At 45.2% G+C, this 21,000-nt stretch overlaps 1 protein-coding gene and 1 pseudogene across 1 annotated transcript; both read left to right on the forward strand.

Moving 5' to 3' along the window:
* Nucleotides 1-2,458: 2,458 nt before the first annotated feature.
* On the forward strand, nucleotides 2,459-5,345 carry LOC136521163 (caffeoylshikimate esterase-like; annotated as a pseudogene).
* A 113-nt stretch (nucleotides 5,346-5,458) lies between these two features.
* Nucleotides 5,459-9,182, forward strand: LOC136521162 (caffeoylshikimate esterase-like). The gene is made up of 3 exons (XM_066514862.1): nucleotides 5,459-5,745; nucleotides 5,847-6,506; nucleotides 8,801-9,182. The coding sequence occupies exons 1-3, from the start codon at nucleotides 5,686-5,688 to the stop codon at nucleotides 9,101-9,103; spliced, it is 1,023 nt and encodes a 340-aa protein (XP_066370959.1). The 5' UTR covers nucleotides 5,459-5,685; the 3' UTR covers nucleotides 9,104-9,182.
* Nucleotides 9,183-21,000: the final 11,818 nt, after the last annotated feature.

Below are 21,000 nucleotides of genomic sequence, written 5' to 3' on the forward strand. Positions count from 1 at the left end.
TAGTCAGTGGCCCCTCAGTGCCTACATACTCCTATGCGCCCTTAGCTCCACTACCAGAGAATTCCAATGGTGCCAAGCACACTCGGTTGATGCCACTAGTAAATATTTCTTTGCACCAGAAAAGTTTAGTGCCCTACACCTTGATTTCTGGTGCCTCATTCAAACAGCCATGCATGCCAAGCCATATTCTAGAGCTGACCGCCGAGAGACCACCTGAATTTTTTTGGTGCTGCCTCAATGGCAAGCCTATCCTCCGATGCTCTCTGTAGGAGAACATCGAACATTTCTGGTGCAGAGACATAACTCTCTATGCCTTGTTTCAAACCCTCTTTCAAACTTGCTAACTTCCACATGTTGTCCAACATGAAAACAACCTCTTTGGCCCTAAGCTAGCATTTTCAAAGGATTTGCACTTGCTCATTTTCATGTCACTTGGTATAAATGGTTCACAATTAGATATCACCTAGTGGCACTAGATAACCGTTTAGATCACATAAATGCTCCTCTTGATAGTACGACTATGTATCCTAAATCTGTCAAGCACTTCTCTACTCAACCTTTGACTGGTGAAATTAAAATGTCCTACAAATATACCCTTACCTTGTGCATTCCATTCCATCTCCTTTGTTAGTGATGCCACAAAGGCATACAACCTCCATCTTCATTAAATGATGAACAATGGTCATCCATCAATGTAGCCAACCACGCTACCCTAACCATTGCCCATAGCATGAAGCTCCTCCATCACTCTCCAATCCACTTGATCATCATATCAAATCAACACTTGGTTTGATTTCTTGAATGATGTGATCCACTTCACAACTTCACATGGCCTTATTGGTTCATCGATTGCAGCCTTGCTTGCTCTCTATGGCACTAGAGACTTCAAACAACCATCATTATCTTGTTACTCTTGGAGGTCAATGCCTCATAGATGGCTTGGAGCTCATGGTTCCATTGAAGCACAATAAGAAGATATTGTGTTGGTGCTCCAAAAGATTAATTATAAGGGGTTTTGTGCTCACGCCACTAGAGGAGGTGAAGGGAAACTCTACCAGAAAGGAGGTGTGGAGTGATTCTCATGTTCTATCTGGCTTAGAGATCAAGTGAAGACTTGATAGAGAATTAGTGAACATTGAACCCACCTCAACATGGATCAGTGATGGTCAACAAGTCATCAATACCATGGGAAAAAGTAGTGTCTCCATTGTGGCGATCTCTTGATCTCAAGTTTCATTCAGGTTTTACTTTGCACCGTTACATTCCTAGACTTGATTTGTTGTTTGTCACCCTACATTTCAAACCTTCACCTGACATAGTGAAAGTAGTGTGTTAGGCCTTTTGTGTTACTAATTATTTTTTCCTAGTGCTATGAATTTTTAGTGGTCACCGTTTGTTCACCCCTCTAGCCAGTTACTTAGATCCTACACATGGTAGCATTCTGACATTGCAAAACCTCCAACGCCTATTGCCATGCCCGATGATACCCTGTCACACTATCGGAGCGTGGAGCCAGCATGAGGCACCTCCTAAGCCACATGTTAAGCCTCAATGCGATGAAGTAGCACTGGTTCCACCGAGGCGGTGTGCCCACGGGCCCAAGACAACGTCATATGATCACCAATCTTGACCCACCTACCTAGTCATGAATGCTTGCTGATTTTACGCTATGATTCAATGTCAGGTGTTTTTTTTGTGGATGGAGTTGTATTGTCTTTCCACCACGATCCACAGGGTCATTTAATGGAAGAAGTAAATAGAAGTGACAAAAGTGTCGAATAAGGAACGAAAGATAAGTCTAGTGTCAATGAGAAAGAATGAAATTTCTAGGGCCAAAGAAAGACGAAGTTCATCTTTTTTAATCTCAAATAAGGATTTTTCTCAAATAGATGGGGATAGAGGCTAGGAAAACACAACCTTTGTGATAAGCTCAACCTTCACACTTGGTAACTTATTAGCCACTTTGTGAATGAAAAGAACAACAACTTAGGCTTAGTAATTTCCTCACAGACAAAGGGTGACCCCTGAGTGTATGCATGGAAACTTAGTTAGCATGTTAGATAGGCATGAGTGACTTCTTGGTCTCAGACCATTCTAAAATTCTTAGAGATTTGATTTAACTACAAAATGAAAAAGAATATTCTTGATGTGAACCACTAATCGATCTCTTGTGTAGCAAAATAAAACCATACTCTAGCTATAAGTACAAAAATGATTATCCGGTAGTTTGAACATGCTAATCCATAGAATAAAATTTCAAAATGAGCTTATGGAAAAGATAATTTTTTGGCTAAACTTAGACCGCATAAATATAACTAAGCCTCTACCACACAATTCATGTTTCCATGCATGCATAAAAACACCACCACACAAAACTACTTACCTTCAAATTAAACTATCCTCACAATGGGGTACCTCATACCCGCTTCTCTTTGTCCATTCCTAAATATATAAGTTGCATGTGTACAGATTTGTTCCTTGGTGTTGTCACTTCCATTCTAGAGCAAATGGATAACGCTGATATCAAGTATGATGAGGTCAATTTGTTTTGTTTATTCTTATAATTTATACTTTGATTTATGTTTCTACTTTTCAAGCCGATATGAAGAGCCATTCATATTAAAGCTCATACCATGTTTCCTCTCAATATTATCCATTTGGATTTTTGTGTTCTAGGAATATGTATTGAATGCACAAGGAATTAATCTCTTCACATGCCAATGGAGACCTTTGAACTCTGAACCAAAAGCCCTGATCTTTCTATGCCATGGTAACTAGGTTACTAATGTGATGTTTTTTAATTTTCCAATCCAAGTGAAGTTGCCAATTTGGTTACATATGTATTTTATTTCTTGCTACCTTTTTTAGGATATGCCATGGAATGCAGTATTTGAATGAGAGGTAAATATTATAATTTGGTGAATTCCATGTGCACCTTTACTTAAAATTATAACAATATCATTGCATCTTGATCTTGAGTGAATAGTGATGAGATTAGACTAACTGTGGTAAAAACATGAATTGTATCTTGATCGTGAATGAATAGTGATGAGTTTAGACTAACTATGGTAGAAACATGAATAAAAAAATCCCCAAATCCCCATAAACTCTTAATGTCATATTAGGGTAATATAATTATAGTTTAACATATGTAGCATAAATATTTAAAAATTCTCATGATTAGCTTATATATATTGGGGTTGTTACTTTTAGGCACATGTACAAGGTTGGCACAGGCTAGATTTGTAGTACATGGAATGGACTATGAAGGCCATGGAAAGTCTTCTGGACTTCAAGGATATATTAGTAGTTTTGATGATATTGTGGTTGATCGCTCTAAGTACTTTGCAAGTGTCTGTGGTATGTTTTACAAAATTAATACAAGTGACCTGTTATGTCACACTTTTTTACTCACATTCATAAGAAGCCATTTATTTTCTCTTAAAAAATGACCACTTGCTTTAAGAAAAAACTAAAAAATGTATATGAAATTCCTATCAGTCTATTATTAGACTTGATGTAACATTTTTACAAACTAATAGTCTAATCCCCTTATATAGAGAAAGAAGAGTATAAGAAACAAAAGTGATTCTTGATTGGAGAGTCCATGGGGGGAGCAATTGTACTTACGCTTCATAGAAAGGAACCTACCTTTTGGGATGGGGCCATTTTGGTTGCTCCAATGTGCAAGGTTACTTCCCAACAATTTGTCTTTTTTTTTCAATTTCCTTTAGGTGCGTTGGCATGTTTGTTGATAAGTTGCCTATAGTTGTTCGGCAGAGCACACTATAATATATTGTAAGTTTGATTATAATATTGATTATTGATGCTAACATTCATATAGATAGTAGAAGATATGAAGCCTCACCCCATTGTGATTTCAATTTTAAGAAAGCTCAGCAATGTGATCCCTACATGGAGAATCATTCCTAACCAAGATATCATAGATAGGGCAATTAAAAGCGAGGAGTGGCGTAAAGAGGTATGATAAAAGATAGGATGACTCAATCCTAAAAGCTAATATGTTTCAATGAAAACATTTTTTGTGCTACTTGTTAATACCATTATTTATTATTAGGTAAGAGACAATCATTATTGCTACAAAGGAAAGCCTAGGCTAAAGACTGGTTATGAAATTTTCATGGCAAGCTTGGATATTGAAAGCAATCTTGATAAGGTATGAGGAAAGTTATCATTGTGTTTATTCTTACAACACTCTTGGGGATAAAAAAAATGGCATGAGAGGTTTTGTGTGCATCCAACCTAACGAATTTTGAGCGCTAGACATTTTGGATGAATAATTATTTTAATGGCTGTAGTGTCAACTGATTAAAAATGCATGCTTTTTCATAATGGTATATACTGGGCAAATTCAAGGGGTGGTGTGTATCAACAAATACCATATAAGAACGGTGTCCTTGAGCAAAATTTGCCTTCTTCTGAACATGTAGTTTAATAATCATAGAGTTTAGTTTGTTCTTGATGATGTAAATGTGCAAAAAACAACAACGCTTGCTTTCACAAACATTGTAAAGATTCATGTGGACTACACATGCGCACGTATTATTTGTACGTGGAAAAGCACTACAAAGTTATAAATGAACAAAAAGATACTAAATAGTTTGGAAGAAATGTGAAAATTAAATCATGTGTGGCCACAACTGATTTTGCATCATTGTATAAGATATCATCCATCAGTTAATAAAACTAGATTTTGCATGGATGTTGTATGTTGCATTCTGTCATTGAAACAATAATGCGTGTTTGTGTTTCTATGTTCGTGTCTTCATTCAGAATAGGTTACTCTACCATTCATCATAGTCCATGGTGGTGACGATGCTGTAACTGACCCCACAGTAAGCGAGACACTATATACATTAGCGAAGAGCAAGGGCAAGACATTGAAGCTGTACCCCTGGGATGTGCCATGCTTTGACTTCAGGAGAACCCAAGCAGAACATTGATATTGTGTTTTCAGACATCATCAAATGGTTGAATGAGAGGGTATACCATCAATTTCCCAGCTTGGATCCAACAGTGGGTTACAAGAACAATGTTGTTAGCCAAAAAAAAAACATTGAGTAGATGGTAATACATATTTTTATTTGTTAGAGATAATTTGTAATATACCATCTTGTAAAGGCAGACGATAGTAAACCAGATGTAGTTACTAGATTTGACATTTAATTTGTTGATGTGAGGGCTGACTTGTAGTTACTTAGTTGGGTGTAATAAGTGTATGAGAAGATGACATCCATCTGTGGACAGTCGATGGTGTTGACATATGTGAGACTCTCGTAATGTCACAGGCTACCATCAAGGTCGTTAAATAAAATGCATCAGCAAGATGGATGGATATAGATGGAACTTTGTATGTATTAAGTGTTGGACCCAGTCCTTTTTTTTTGGCTTGGCTTTCTGTTGGTTGAGAGGTCTCCTTCATCTGTTGGACTGCTGCTCTTGTTGAATGGAGATCGCCCATTCATTCATTCATCATACGCTCGCTAGGTGCTACATACATAAATAAAAATCTTGTGCGCGCATACTGAGTTTGAACAATATAATCCTGCATAGAGTCAACTCTCCTCTGTTTCGTCTTCCCTGCCCTGAAAGCAGTTGAAGAGTTGAATCATCCTTCAATCCTTCTCCGGCAGGCGGCACAGCGGCGGCAGCGGCGGGACCGTGATGAGGAGCAGCAGCAGCAGCAACGGCGGCGAGGTGCTCCTGGACCACGAGTACAAAGAGGTAGGTATTGAATTGGTAACCTCCGTCCGACCCCATCCATCCATCCATGATTCACGGATCTAGATAGTCTACAACTTGATACTTGGTATATCCTATGGTAGGAGTACGTAAGGAACTCGCGGGGGATGAGCCTCTTCGCATGCACATGGCTGCCTGGCAAGAGGAGGACACCAAAGGCGCTCGTCTTCCTCTGCCATGGCTACGCCGTGGAGTGCGGGGTGACGATGCGCGGCACCGGCGAGCGCCTGGCGCGTGTGGGCTACGCCGTGTACGGGCTGGACTACGAGGGCCACGGCCGCTCCGACGGGCTGCAGGGCTACGTGCCGGATTTCGAGTTGCTGGTCCGGGACTGCGACGACTACTTCACCTCCGTGGTGCGGCGGTCGCAGTCGCAGTCAAAGGACGACAGCAAGCCGCGGTTCCTGCTCGGGGAGTCCATGGGCGGCGCCGTGGCTCTCCTCCTCCACCTCAGGCGGCCCGAGTTCTGGAGCGGCGCCGTGCTGGTGGCGCCCATGTGCAAGATCGCCGACGACATGCGGCCGCACCCGCTGGTGGTGAACATCCTCAGGGCCATGACCTCCATCATCCCGACGTGGAAGATCGTGCCGAGCAACGACGTGATCGACGCCGCCTACAAGACGCAGGAGAAGAGGGACGAGATCCGGGGCAACCCTTACTGCTACAAGGACAAGCCCAGGCTCAAGACCGCATACGAGCTGCTCAAGGTCAGCTTGGACCTCGAGCAGAACCTCCTACACCAGGTCAGATTCATCTTCCTTGTCTTCAATTTCTTTTTTTCTTTTCCCTAGCTGTACAAATCGATCGATCACATGGGGCCAGCCGGGTGACCCTTCGTCGTCATCTTGCTTCCCACAATATTAATGTGATTCACGATAGATGTGGATGGAGATCTACCAACCTATTCAACACTTTCCTGCATCCAATAGACCAATACTAATTTAACTAAATTAAATTAAATTAGTGGTTCGTTAAACCACCGACGTGTTTACTACTAATATAATAAAGAACGTCACTGTTCGATTAGTTGCTTCTTTGACCAGTCAAGGAGATTAGTCCACAAATTATCACTGCACTCGAATACACTAGTACAATACTACCCCATCAGACACGACAGTCTCCAATATCAATATTGACTACCAATATGGCTTGCAATAGGAAGAGTGTTATATACTACTTATTATGAAAAAAATAGATGTCCAAATCATAAAACATTGCCTAAAAGAAATCCTAAACAAACTTAGGATTGAGATCAGATATTGGAATTATATTGGTCGCCATATTGAAACCCTATGATATACCTGCATCCGAAAAATATGCAATTCTCACATAGTACCGAGTCAATGCAAACAATTGCATTCCTTTCCGGACCAAGGTAGTATATATTAACATTTGTCCAAATATTACCAGCTATATTTTGATTCCATTCATCAATACTTTTTATATTTTTATACAAAAATATAAAATTACATTTACATTAAAAAATAAATACTCCCATGTTATATTGTATATTTTTACTATGAGTGATATATGATTATCTCAATGTGATAATAGTGACTCTCTCGCCCCCAATGTTATCCAAGACGGACGACATGGGGCAGCTCCCTTGCCCTATCCCCCGCTTACCACTCTTCATGTCTCCATCGCCACTAAAAATGCTTGCAAAATGTCTATCGAGCAGCGAGAAGGGAAGTGATAGGCTATCTTGCTCCTCTCCCCTCTCCCAACCCCTCCTTCCCCATCTCCATATTTCTCTGCTGCATCATGCAGCATGTGCCATGGTGGTAGCCACACCGACACCGGTGTCCACAGTGCCTAAGCTATATATGTTGTGCTTGGTTGGGGTGCCTTCCCCTAGCGATTCGATGGAGGTTGGGCTCGAGCCTTGGCGGTGGCGCGTATGGGCATCGTAGACCTTATTGAAGGTGTCTCCTTAGTGGCGCTTGAGAACTCGACCAATAATCCTTGGGTTGGCAATGACAGTGCTATATGCGTCGTGAACTTGAAGGCATTATCGACATGAAGCCACATGTACGTGTGATTCATCGGGCACTCGATGGAGTTAATATTTTTCGAGAGCTAGAGCTTCTATTTATATGTCGAGGTTGTCGTCGAACTCGACACCATGGCTCAAGGCTATCTTCCTTATGCTTCCTGGTTTGGTAGCTTTTTCTTGATTCTAGCGTACCTCTAGCGTTTTTTTTAAGTTGTTCTTTCTCAAAGAACCGAGCGGTAGTCTTCGCTAGTTGGGTGCTATGTGAGTCAGTCCAAATAGAGTCGTTGTCTAGTTCAATGGTGTTTCGGTGTCTAGACCAAGTGGTTTAGTTGTGCCATTGAGCGACTTTAGGCCTCTTTTGGCATGGCTCCCCGAAGAAGGAAATTAGTGGCTTTACTAGCTCATACTTTATTTTGAGAGGAGAGATAAAAACTGCAGTGCATGGAGGAGCTAGAGCTTCACCAAACAGGACCTTAGTTGGGTCGATGCTTTGACTGAGTTGGCTTAGGATTACTTGAATGTGAAGTCGCAAGTTGTTATTGGTTTGGCGGTTTTCATACTGAAGTCGTTTAATTAGGAGTGACTTGATACACCCCCTTTGTTGTGTGTCAGTGTGTGTGTTTGTTTTTGTCCTGTCTCCACTCAAAAAGTTAGATTGGGACTTGTCCCTATCTTCTCCTAGTCAAAACTTGCGGCACATTGTCTCCACTCAAACATTAGGAATAACTGGGTGCATGTATGGCTGGTAAGAGATGATGATACGCTGATAGTAGTAACAACCTATGGCTATATACTGATTTGTTGAATGAATTTATATATGTTGCGTTCCCGGGCATCATGCTTTTGTAAAACTCTGACATACTGACATCATGCTTTTATAATCATACTAACATCATGCTTCTGTAATCACAACTGTGTGAGCTTTGTCGGTGTTTGGCTCAGTAATCACAAATTACCGTCCCAGCTTTAATTTGTAAAACTCTTCTTCTGCTTAATGAATATTGGCTTGTTCAATAATTTATATATGTTGCGTACGTGTAGGTGTCGTTGCCGTTCCTGATCGTACACGGAGGGGCAGACAAGGTGACGGACCCGTCGGTGAGCGAGCTGCTGTATCGATCGGCGGCGAGCCATGACAAGACGCTCAAGCTATACCCGGGCATGTGGCACGCCCTCACCTCCGGCGAGTCGCCCGACAACATCCACGCAGTTTTCCAAGACATCATCGCCTGGCTCGACCACAGATCATCCGATACGGACCAGCAGGAGCTGCTGTCGGAGGTGGAGCAGAAGGCCAGGCACGACGACCAGCATCATCACCAGCAGCACGGCGGCAACAAATAGCTGCTTGCTTGCAATTCTTCTTCATAGAACGAACCATTCAATTTGGTGATGCATGGATACACATGACATGTCAGTGATACATACCCGACTAAATTATTAGGCCGGTCTTACCTAGAAATTAAACAATCAGCAGTTCGATATATATATATGAAATCATATATATCATCACACCAGTAGATAAACGACGTTTGATCCACTTTGAAATTTAGATTTAGTCCCCGTATTTTTTGCGCCCAGGACTAGAGAAACCTTTAGTCTCGGTTGGTAGCTTTAATCGGGACTAAAGGTCCCTACCCAACGGCTACTGCGGCAGGCTTTTGTTGCAGGGGACCTTTAGTCCCGGTTGGAGCTACCAACCGGGACTAAATGTTAACTTTTACTCCCGGTTGGTCCCTCCAACCGGGAGTAAAAGTCTACTCTCGACTGGAGGCTCCGTCCGGGACTAGAAAGGGACCTTTAGTCCCAGTTGCTGTCTCCATCCAGGACTAAAGATTTCCTCCTATATACCTCTTCTTCTCCCCGAGCCCGAGCCACTTCGAGCTCAGTGTTCTTGCTTCATCGCCGGCCTCTCTTCTTCCTCATCGCTGGTAATCATAATATTTCTTCGATTCCTCCATTGATTCTTCGGTTCTAAAGGTTACCAACTTTATACTCTCATGTTTTATCAGTAGCATATCTCATTTTGTGGACTAGATATATGTTGTTTTTTATGGTGGATTTTTTTATTTGTAAGTCATTTAAGCTCAAAATCACTTTAAAGTTTGCATATTTGGATGAAGGAAGGTTAAAGTAGTTATTCAAAACTAGTATTCAACTTTCATTTCTAGCATATATAGCACACTTCATGGTTTAGAGATATAGGGAATTTTAGAGTTTTATTTATTTTATTTATTTATAAAATGAGAAATTTATATTATATTAAAAATGAGTATAGAGAGTAGATGGCAACTGCTTTCGGGTCCTCGGCCTCTCATCGGGTTCCAAAGCGACTGAGGCCGGACCTCCCTCTCATTGCATGCGGCAAGTGTGAGGAGAAGATTGTGATGGAGTACCGGGTGAGGAAGGAGTGTCCCAACAAGGGCCGTATCTTCTACAAGTGTCCGGATCGCAATGGGAGTTATTTTATCGTATTTGATGATTATGGTTAATTTATACTTATTTTTATGATGATTGTGATTAAAGTTCTAATTTTTTGTTTTAATTTCAATGGGATGGCACTGGATGTTCAGGCTGGTACTGGGAGGAAGAGTATGTTGAACACGTGCAAAACTCTCTTGCACAGGCGGCTACGGCGGTTGATGAGGCAGTGATCCTGCGGAATAGATGTTGAACAAACGCATGATCTGTCTGTTTTAGTTGGGATTGGTCGCAAAATCCTTATGTTGCTGAAGTGCATTTTAGCTTTAGTTTTTTTAGTGGTAGTTGGGATTGTCTACATTATAGCGAGACTTTCATAAATTAATACCTTGTGTGAAGGCATGCATGTCGTATAATTAACTAATTATGTTCTAGGTTTTAATATGCTATGTATGTCATGTAATACAGATGAGCCAACATTGGATGTACAATGCCGATCGCCGCTCCCAAGAGTTCATTGAGGGCGTGCATTCTTTCTTACATGTGGCCGAGGCAAACAAACACGATGGTTTCATGTGCTGCCCATGTGCCATATGTAAGAATTTGAAGGAATATGCTAGCTCAAGGAGTCTTTATTCACACTTGTTGAAGTCAGGTTTCATGCCAAACTATATTTGTTGGACGAAGCACGAAGAAACCGGGGTTGTAATGGAAGAAGGTGAAGAAGAACAATGGGACAATGATGACATTATTGCTGAATATGGTGCCTTCAATGATATTGCAATGGGGGAAGCTGAAAAAGAGGTAGGGGCAGAAGATGAGCCCGTTGATGATCTTGGTCATGCCATTCGTGACGTACAAAGAGAATGCGAAAGTGAAAAGGAGAAGATCAAGTTCGAGCGCATGCTAGAGGATCACAAGAAATTGCTATACCCAACTTGTGATGCGGGGTAGAAAAAGTTGGGTACCACACTGGAATTGCTGCAATAGAAGACAAAGAATGGTGTATCTGACAAAGGATTTGGGGAGTTACTGAAAATCCAAAAGAAGATGTTTCCGAAGGATAACGAATTGCCCGCCACTACGTGCGAACCAAAACAGGTAGTCTGCCATTTGGGATTAGAAATCCAGAAGATACATGCATGTCCTAATGATTGCATCCTCTACCATGGCGAGGAATACAAGAAGTTAGATGCATGCCCGATATGTCATGCATCATGGTATAGGATCAGGCGAGATGACCCTGGTGATGTTGAGGGCGAACGTCCCATGAAGAAAATTCCTATCAAGATTATGTGGTATGCTCCTATAATACTACACTTGAAACGTCTGTTCAAAAACAAAGACCATGCAAAGTTGTTGCGATGGCACAAAGAAGACTGTAAGGTAGACAATATGTTGAGACACCCTGTTGATGGGCCCTAGTGGAGAGCAATCGATAGAGAATTCCCGGAGTTTGCAAATGACGCAAGAAACTTAAGGTTTGCTTTAAGTACGGATGGTATGAATCCTTTCAGGGAGCAGAGCAGTAGTCATAGCACTTGGCCTGTGTCGACGAAATATGGTCGGCAGTCTGCCTAGGAGTATGCCTAAGGTAGTAGATTATCGGCAGACAGATGCGCAAGCATCAAACAAGACGGTGATGCAAGACAGACATGAGGTTTTATCCAGGTTCGGCCGCCAAGAAGGCGTAATACCTACGTCCTGCGTCTGATTTGTATTGCTGTATGTCAATGAGAGATGTTTTTTAGAGGGGTCCCCTGCCCGCCTTATATAGTTCGGGGGGCAGGGTTACAGATCTGGAAACTAATCCTAGCCAGTTACAATTGCCATATGTGGCCGGATAAGGATTCCTATTCTAACCGACCAGGATCTTGCTTGATCGCCAAATCTGCCTTGACTCCTTATGCGAGACTCCGAACAGGTTAGCCAGGCCACGCGTCGTCTTTTGGTGGACCGAACCCACTGATCCAGGCCAGCCCAAGCCTAGCCGTAAGGGTATAGGGGTTAATACCCCCACAACTAGTCCCCGAGCATCATGCATTATGCTGCGACACGCCATTTTAACCTTCTCCGATAAGTAAGGCTTGAGTCCTTGATGCCTCTGACCACCGTCATCACCGGAGAAATAAGTTGTCTGAAGAATGTATGGTGCTCTTAAGAAAAAAGAAAAAGATTTCTGTCCTGAGAAGTGTGCCCACTTGTATTTCTGAAAAGAAATGTAAATGGTCTTGAAGCATAGCGTCCTTGAACATCAGAGGCGTAGGGGTCGAAAAACAAACACATTCACCGCAAGGTGAAGTGTGCCCACTTAGTCCCCGAGCCTAGTAGTAGGTGACGTAGGCATGTGGTGCCAGGGTCTAAAAAGAATTCCTAGTTTAGTTGAGAACCCAATTGCCATACAGGCAAAACGAGATGCACCAGCAGGTGCATCGTACCGACGTAGTCCCCGAGCTTGCTGGAAGGTGAAGTATGAGCCTTGTAGCAAGGTCTAAAGAAATGTCTCTCAACTGTATGTGAGTACAAACCACATGTAGCCAAGGAAAACTATTATTCGAGCAGTGGTCGGGACAGTCCCCGAGCACATTAATAATCCTCATAATCATTCAAAGCACAGGGGTCGATTAAACAAACACATTCACCGCAAGGTGAAGTGTGCCCACTTAGTCCCCGAGCCTGGTAGTAGGTGACGCAGGCACATGGTGCCAGGGTCTAAAAAGGAATTTCCACTGAAGTTAAGAATCCAATTGCTGTATAGGCAAAACGAAATGCACCGGCAGGTGCATCGTACCGACGTAGTCCTCGAGCTTACTAGAAGGCAAAGTACGAGCCTTGTAGCAAGGTCTAAATAAATGTCTCTCAACTGTATGTGAGTACAAATCACATGTAGCTGAGGAGAGCAATCTCCGAGAAGTGGTCGGGAGAGTCCCCGAGCACAACAGTGGTCATAGCAGTCCTCGAGCACGGCGGTGGTCGGAGCAGCCCTCGAGCACAGCAGTGGTCGGAGTAGTCCCCGAGCACGGCAGTGGTCTGGGCAGTCCCCGAGCACTGCAGTGGTCTGGGTAGTCCCCGAGCATTGTAGTGGTCTGATCCATCCTTGAGCACAAGATATGCAGCGAAAAATACGCACGCCGCTTGTAATATTATTTGATGTAGTTATTTATCTCCTTTCTCTATCAGACGGGTACAGACGGGTATAGTACGCCACTCTGTCTTCTTGCTCTTTTCTGACAAACAGAACATCTAGTCAAAAGGAAGCAGACGGGTATAGTACGCCACTCTGTCTTCTTGCTCTTTTCTGACAAACAGTCGCTTGGCACCTGTATGGAGGTGCATTAGTGTGAGCCCTCTTACACTATCAACAAAGAGGCGCGTACACTGGTAACGAAGGGGTGCGTTTATTGGCGTAGATCTTGAGGTGGTGTGAACAACCATCTGTTGCGCGTGTGCACGTCTCCCAAGAATCTCGGGCAGACAAAACGACAGAGCTATTTGTTATTTATAATATAGATCTGGTAAGTTACTTTTACCAATCCCCATTGCCATTCGCCGCCACAACCTTCTTCTTCCTCTTGCCGAACCCTATTCCTCCGAAAATCATCATCAATCCCCTCGCCACCGCATCCACCCCCTTAGTAAGGATAGACTAATGGCGAAGAGGGACGCCCAGAAGAAAGGCGGAGTCATGGCGAAGGAGTGGTGGAAGTCAAGGAGCAATGAGCAGACCATCGAAGATCTCATCGCCATGGGAGTGCTCCACAACAAGGCACTCGCGGGATGGCGTGCGCCGGAAGGAGAAAGCTTCCCCGATCCACAACCAGGTGAGATTGTGGTTTTCGAGGACTTCTTCAAATGGGGTTTTGGGATTCCAGTGCACCCTTTCCTTCAGGGTCTCTGCTTGTATTACGAGATTGGGATTTGCAATCTGCATCCCAACTCGATTCTTCTTGTCTCCACCTTCATCCATCTCTGCGAGGCCTATGGTGGCTTCCAGCCCCATTTCGACCTCTTTTGCCACCTGTTCTGTCTGTGGAAGAAAGGGAGTGGCGGCTCGAAGATAGCCGGTGGCGTCTACCTCAATCTGCATGATGGCATGAAGGCCCAGTACTTGCACTGCCCCTGGAACACCTCGCTGGATGAATGGTACAAGAAGTGGTTCTACATCCGCGAAGAACCGAACACAATCACCCTATGCAACGTGGGGCTGATTCCGGAGAAGAAGAATAGCTGGTCGGAGAAGCCTGAGAACTTGGAGCAGATCGCCAAACTGCTCAGGATGATCTCGTGGGGAAGGCTAGATGGCCCAAACGTGGTCGGGAACTTCATCAACCGAAGGATCTAGCCCTGCCAGAAGAGGGTTCATCCTGGCTTCGAGTACCAGGGAGGCGCAAATCCAACGAGGACCAGGAAAGAGGTGCTCGACAAGGTAGAAGTCAAGACCAGGATTGGGGAGCTGTTCAATCTGGCTGATCCCAACTATGTCAGGTTAAACGTCATCGAACACGCCTTCAAGCTGGCCCGACCTCCCCCAAAGGTAAATGATGCTTCCCTATAACTGTAGAATCATGTTGTAACAAGAATTTGATTGTTGTCTCCTTTTTGTTTCTCAGAGTAATGGTCATGACCGGGCAGCAGTGTTCGTGTCTCCGCCCCCTGGTGTGGATTGGCCATAAGTTGCCGGCCCAGCCGCCCAGACCAGCGCCGGGACCAAAGATGTCCACTGGGCGGCACTCGAGGTTGCGAAGGACGCATCGACCAGAGCTGTCGGCAAGCGGCCGGCTACCAACAAACGGTGCCAAGCCATCTTCTCCCTTTCCGACGACGAAGCAGAGGATGTGGACATCTTTCGGCTCATCCCTCGAAAGAGGAGGAGACAAATGGGGTCGACGGAGCAGGGTGGCTCCTCTATGCCAGCAGTGATCACATCACCGACCACTACAACACAGAGGATGGGCGAGGGAAGTGTCGAGCATCGAACCCCAATGCCAGTACCGGTCATCGGAAATGACCTGGTGGAATCCGCCGAGCACGCGGAGCAGGCGCGATCAAAGAGACGCTCCTTCGCCACGTCATTCCATGCCTCCAAGCTATAAGTATCTCTAACTTTGATGTTAGCTTATAATTTGTATAAAATATTATTGTCTTTTGAACTTTTCCCTGATATATTAGGTCGGCGTCCACCGAAAATCCTGACCAGCTAGCCGGGTGTGGCACGACCTCGCCAGCAATGGCAAAAAAAACTGACCAACAGCCAGCCGTGGAGGAACCCGTAGAGGAAAGTCCGCCAGAACCTCAGTAGGCGAGCGGCCCGACGACAGTCCCTGAGCAGCTGGTCGAGAAGACAGCTGAGCAAAGTACAAGTGCCCCGAGCACAAACCCTGACAAAGCAGGTACCTTGGCGCCAAGTGAAACAACTCATGCCGGGGAGCAACAGCCGGAGTTGGCGCAGAGGACTCCTGCCGATACGACGGCTCGTGGGAAAGCCATGGTGGTCGCGGAGACTGCAGACTCCAGACCAGCGCCGCCCCCTGAATAGGAGGCTAAAGAGGACAAAGTAGAAGAGGTCCTGGGCTGTCCCCAGGATAAGTGACAACATGTATATGTGTCGCGCTGGCGGAATGACGAGTGGGTTATGCACAAAGAAATCCCGGAGGTCGAAGAGACCCTAAAAGTTGAACGAGCAGCAAAGCGTCTGGTGACAGAAGTCCAGGTATGTCTGGTTTGGCCACTTGACCCTGTTTTGTAGTCGAACTGTCTGACTTAGCTTGTCTATATGCAGGACTTGATGAAAACCACAAAGTATCGAAAGAGGTGCTTCGACTAGATTGAAGGGATCACGGCGACCAATAAAGAACTGGCGGCCAAAGTGGAACGCTTGCGCCACCAACTTGAAGCCACTGACTAGGAGAGGACAGAGCGAGAAGCACAAAACCAAAACCTGGTCGGCTAGCTCAATAACAAAGAGCAGGAGAAAACAAGTAAGTTTTCATCTTATCATAGCAAGTGCAGGACTTGTGTTGTTGCATTCTTGGCAGTAACAGCTGTAATGCAGGTTTAGAAGCTAAAGTGACCCACCTCCAAGGGGAGAATAGCCGTGTGACCGTAGAGTGTGGTCGCCTAAAGGAGGACAACGAGAAACTGGCGCGCGACTAGTCTGAACTCCGGGACCGCACAACCAAGATGAAGGAGGATCTGAAAAGTAAGTATTCCAGACCACTTTTCTCATTCTATTGCCCGCCTTGTCTTGTTGTGCCATTACATTTGATGTCTTGTACGGTGTTCAGTTTTAAAAGTCAATGCCAAGAGGCATCTAGAGGCCGTGATCAAAGAGCGTGACGGCTAGAAAGCACAATGCCTCGAGGCCACCGAGGAGCGGGACACGTGGAAGAACCGGTGCCAAGAAGTGGCAACTGACATTGTGCCCATCCTCGACCTTATCAACCCGGCGCTCATGGAGGAAGAGCCAAGGATGCCCTAGCTCAGACTGGTCGAGAGATGCAGACAAGCGTGGGGATGGTTCCAAGAGTTCGTGAAGGAGGCGGATGAGTACACGGGTGCCCATGTACTAAGCATGGTGCGTGCCCACTACCCCCTGATCGATCTCAAGCGCCTGGAGGCTAGGTACCCGAAGGAGGTAGACCCAGACAAGGCAGAGGAGCTCCAGACAGCCCAGCTGGACTTGTCATCAAAGATAATTGGTGACATTAACCTGTGTGGAGGTGGGACAGCACCTGTACAGGGTACGCCATCAACAAGTTAGCTGGAAATGCCATCAGCTGCAAGCCAACCAACGAAGCCTGTGGTCTCAACCAGCCAGGCACCGGCGAGGCCATCCCCTTCAGCTCGACTAGCACAAGAGTCCCTGAGACTCGAGTAGGATATCGGAAGTGGCGAGCAGTAAGTGCCATGCGCCCCAACCAGCTAATGTAATAGGCTTAGAGCTGTAGAAGGAGGACATAGTTGTGTTATTGTAAACTTGAGCCTCTTCAGGCAAGCTTGTAATAACATAACTGTATATCATTATAAGCTTGTTTGCTTTGTATAAAGCATATTTAAGCTTGATACTTTATGTTGGTGTAACTAAGTAAGAACATGTTAACGTTCTGTTTAGTTGTACCATTGTGCTCGACACATCATCCCGAAAAGTTTGTGTGGCCCTAGTTTGCCATGTGGTCGGAGTGTGAGGTCTGGTGACCTGTGCACACGTAGACGCGGACAAGTCAAACCAAGGGGGACCTGCCGATCACCCGTAACGTAGAGAGCGGATCCCATGCACGTGTTGGGAGGAACCGGAGACAGGGCCTGCTCCGAAAACCATAGGAGTGGTGGTCGGCTTTTACTGGCTAAGGTAGAATAACCATAAAATTCGAAGTGACACATTAGAGTGGTTGGAGAAATCATAATTGCTTTATTGAATTAAATCAAAAGTACAAGAGGAGTACATATCTCAGTAGTTAAGCATAGAAACGTCTAAGCTTGTTGATGTGCCACGAGTTTGGCACGTCCGTACTGTCTAGGTGAGCTAACCTGTAAGACGTTGGTCGTGTGACTTCCTTGATCATGAAGGGTCCCTCCCATGGGGTTGCGAGTTTGTGTACACTAGCCTAGTTTGTCTTCCACTTCAGGACCAAGTCCCCGACCATGAAGAACCGCTCTTTAACGTTCTTGTTGTAGTACCTGCGCAAAACAGTAAGGTATTTGGCCATACGTACACAAGAATCAAGCCTTCTCTCTTCTGCGCTGTTCACTTCTAGCTCCCGTACTTCATTGACCTTGCCTTCGTCGAAGTTCTCTACCCATGCTGATCTGAAAGCTATATCTGGTGGGAGGACTGCCTTAGCGCCGTAAACCATGAAGTATGGTGAGACGCCGGTGTTACGACTGGGCTGAAATCTAAGGCCCCAGACCACGGCTGGTAATTCCTTGAGCCATCTTCTGGGAGCTTTGTCATTTTCTCTGTACATCCTCTTCTTCAATGCGTCCAAGATCATGCCATTTACCCGCTCGACTTGTCCATTAGCTCTAGGGTGCGCCACCGAGACATATTTTACTACTATGCTCCTTTCATCGTAGAAGTCCCAAAAAGCATTCCCGGTGAACTGAGTACCCAGATCAGTGATGATGCTGTTGGGTATGCCGAAACAGTGGATGACCTGGTCGAGAAACATGACAGCCTTCTCTGAAGATGCATGTACTAAAGGCATGTATTCTATCCACTTAGAAAATTTGTCGATCAGCACAAAGATGCATGTGAATTTCCCTGGAGCTAGTTTGAAGGGCCCGATCATATCTAGTCCCCAGCATGCGAAGGGCCAGGAGGCTGGTATTGTCTGGATCTCATGTGCTGGTACATGGATTCTCTTGGCGAAGAACTGACAACCCTCACAGTGGCGGACTAGCTTTTCTACGTCGGCTACTGCTGACGGCCAATAGAACCCTGCTCGGAAAGCCTTGCCGACCAGTGTTCTTAAGGCCGCGTGGTTGCTGCAGGAGCCAGAGTGGATTTGGTCCAGGAGATGTTCGCCTTCTTCCTAGGTTATACACTTCATCAAGATTTCCTCTTTTGCGTTTTTGCGCCATAACCTGCCATCGATGAGTAGATACTGCTTACTGCGACATATCAGGCGCTCGTTTTCTATCCGATCAGTATAACCGCTGCCATCTGTTAAGTACTTGATGAAAGGTATTCTCCAGTCTGGCTCATGAGTGGTCGGTGGCTGCTCGGTGGTGCTCGACACTGGAACCGTAGCCACCAATTGCTGGTCTAGAGCTTTGTTGACCATGGAATCTTCCTCTTCGATGGAAGGCGTGAGCAGGTCTTGGACGAATACGCCATGTGGGATTTTGGCTCGGGATGATCCTAACTTTGACAGCGCATCTGCTGCTTGGTTCTTGTCCCGGACCACGTGTATGTACTCGATGCCATAGAACCTGCCTTCCAGCTTTCTTATCGATTTGTAGTATGCGTCCATCTTTTCATTGGTCGTGTCCCAGTCCTTGTTGAGTTGGTTGATGACCAGAGCTGAGTCTCCATAGACATAAAGACATTTAACGCCAAGCTCAACCGCAATGCGTAAACCGTGTAGGCATGCTTCATACTCAGCGGCGTTATTAGATGCCAGGAAATAAATCCTGAGGACGTATCGGAGCTGCTCCTTAGATGGTGATACGAAAAGAACTCCTGCTCCTGCACTGTCAATGTTGAGAGAGCCGTCGAAGTACATCGTCCAATACTCGTCAGATCCCGTGGAGGCAGGCATGCTTAAGTCTGTCCACTCAACGATAAAATTGACGAGTGCCTGAGACTTGATCGTAGTACAGCTTGCAAATTCCAAGGAGAAAGGGCATAGCTCCATTGCCCATTTGACAATGCGCCCATTTGCATCCTTATTGCAAATGATGTCCCCCAAAGGGTACTCGGTCATGACCACCACCCGATATCCGTCGAAGTAATGTCTCAACTTTCAGGATGTTATCAATATGGCGTAGAGCAGCTTCTGAATCTATGGGTACCTGGTCTTGGATTCGTTGAGTACCTCACTGATGAAATAAATTGGCCACTGTACCTTATAGGCGTGGCCCGGCTCATCGCGCTCGACCACCATGGTAGTGGAGACCACCCGATTGGTTGCTGCAATATAAAGTAGGAGAGTTTCATCTTCTCTGGGAGTAGTAAGGACCGGAGGTGATGTAAGGTATTGTTTTAGCTACGTGAAGGCAGCGTCTGCTTCCTTCGACCACTCAAACTTCTCGGATGCTTTGAGTAGTTTGAAAAACGGTAGTCCTTTTTCCCCCAATCTTGATATGAAACGACTGAGAGCAGCCATGCACTCGGTAAGCTTCTGGACGTCCTTCACTTTTTTGGGGGGCTTCATGTCTAAGACAGCTTTGACTTTCTCCGGATTAGGGCGTATGCCATCGTAACTAACGATGTTGCCTAGCAATATACTAGAAGGAACACCAAAGATGCACTTCTTTGGGTTTAACTTCCATTAGAATGTATTGAGGGCTGCAAAGGTGCATTCTAGGTTGTCAACAAGGGTATGTGCTTCCTTGGTTTTGACAACTACATCATCTACATAGGCGTCTACAAGGTCGTCTTTTATCTCATCTGCGAGACAGGCCTGAATGGCGCGTTGGTATGTAGCCCCGGCGTTCTTGAGCCCGAACGACATAGTCGTGTAGCAGTAGGCGCCGAAGGGCGTGATGAAAGATGTCTTGATCTGATTATCCTTTTTGAGAGCGATCTAGTGATAACCAGAGTAGCAATCGAGAAAGGAAAGGAGCTCGCAACTGGCGGTTGAATCTATGACCTCGTCTATGCGAGGTAAGCCAAAGGGGTCCTTAGGGCAGTGTTTGTTGAGATCAGTATAATCAACGCACATCCTCCATTCATTATTCTTTTTGCGTACAAGAACCGGGTTGGCTAACCACTCCGAATGATACACTTCTTTGATAAATCCGGCTACCAAAAGCCGTGTAACTTCTACCCTAATCGCCTCCTTTTTGTCGTGAGCGAACCGTCGTAGCTTCTACTTGATAGGTTTGGCCTTGCTGTTGACATTCAAGGAGTGCTCGATCAAGTTCCGAGGTACACCGAGCATGTTAGAAGGTTTCCATACGAACACACCCACATTGCTCCTCAAGAACCTGACGAGCGCGTCTTCCTATTTGGGATCCAGGTTGGCCCCGATAAGGGCTATTTTGCTGGGATCACCATCGACTAGCTGGATCGCCTTGTGCTCCTTAGACCTAATGTTCTTACATGGAGCCTTGAGCTCTGGGATCTCTAGGTGGTCGGCTGAGGTCTTCTTAGCATC

This window comes from Miscanthus floridulus, chromosome 18 (assembly GCF_019320115.1).
Source record: "Miscanthus floridulus cultivar M001 chromosome 18, ASM1932011v1, whole genome shotgun sequence".
Taxonomy (NCBI): Eukaryota; Viridiplantae; Streptophyta; class Magnoliopsida; order Poales; family Poaceae; genus Miscanthus; species Miscanthus floridulus.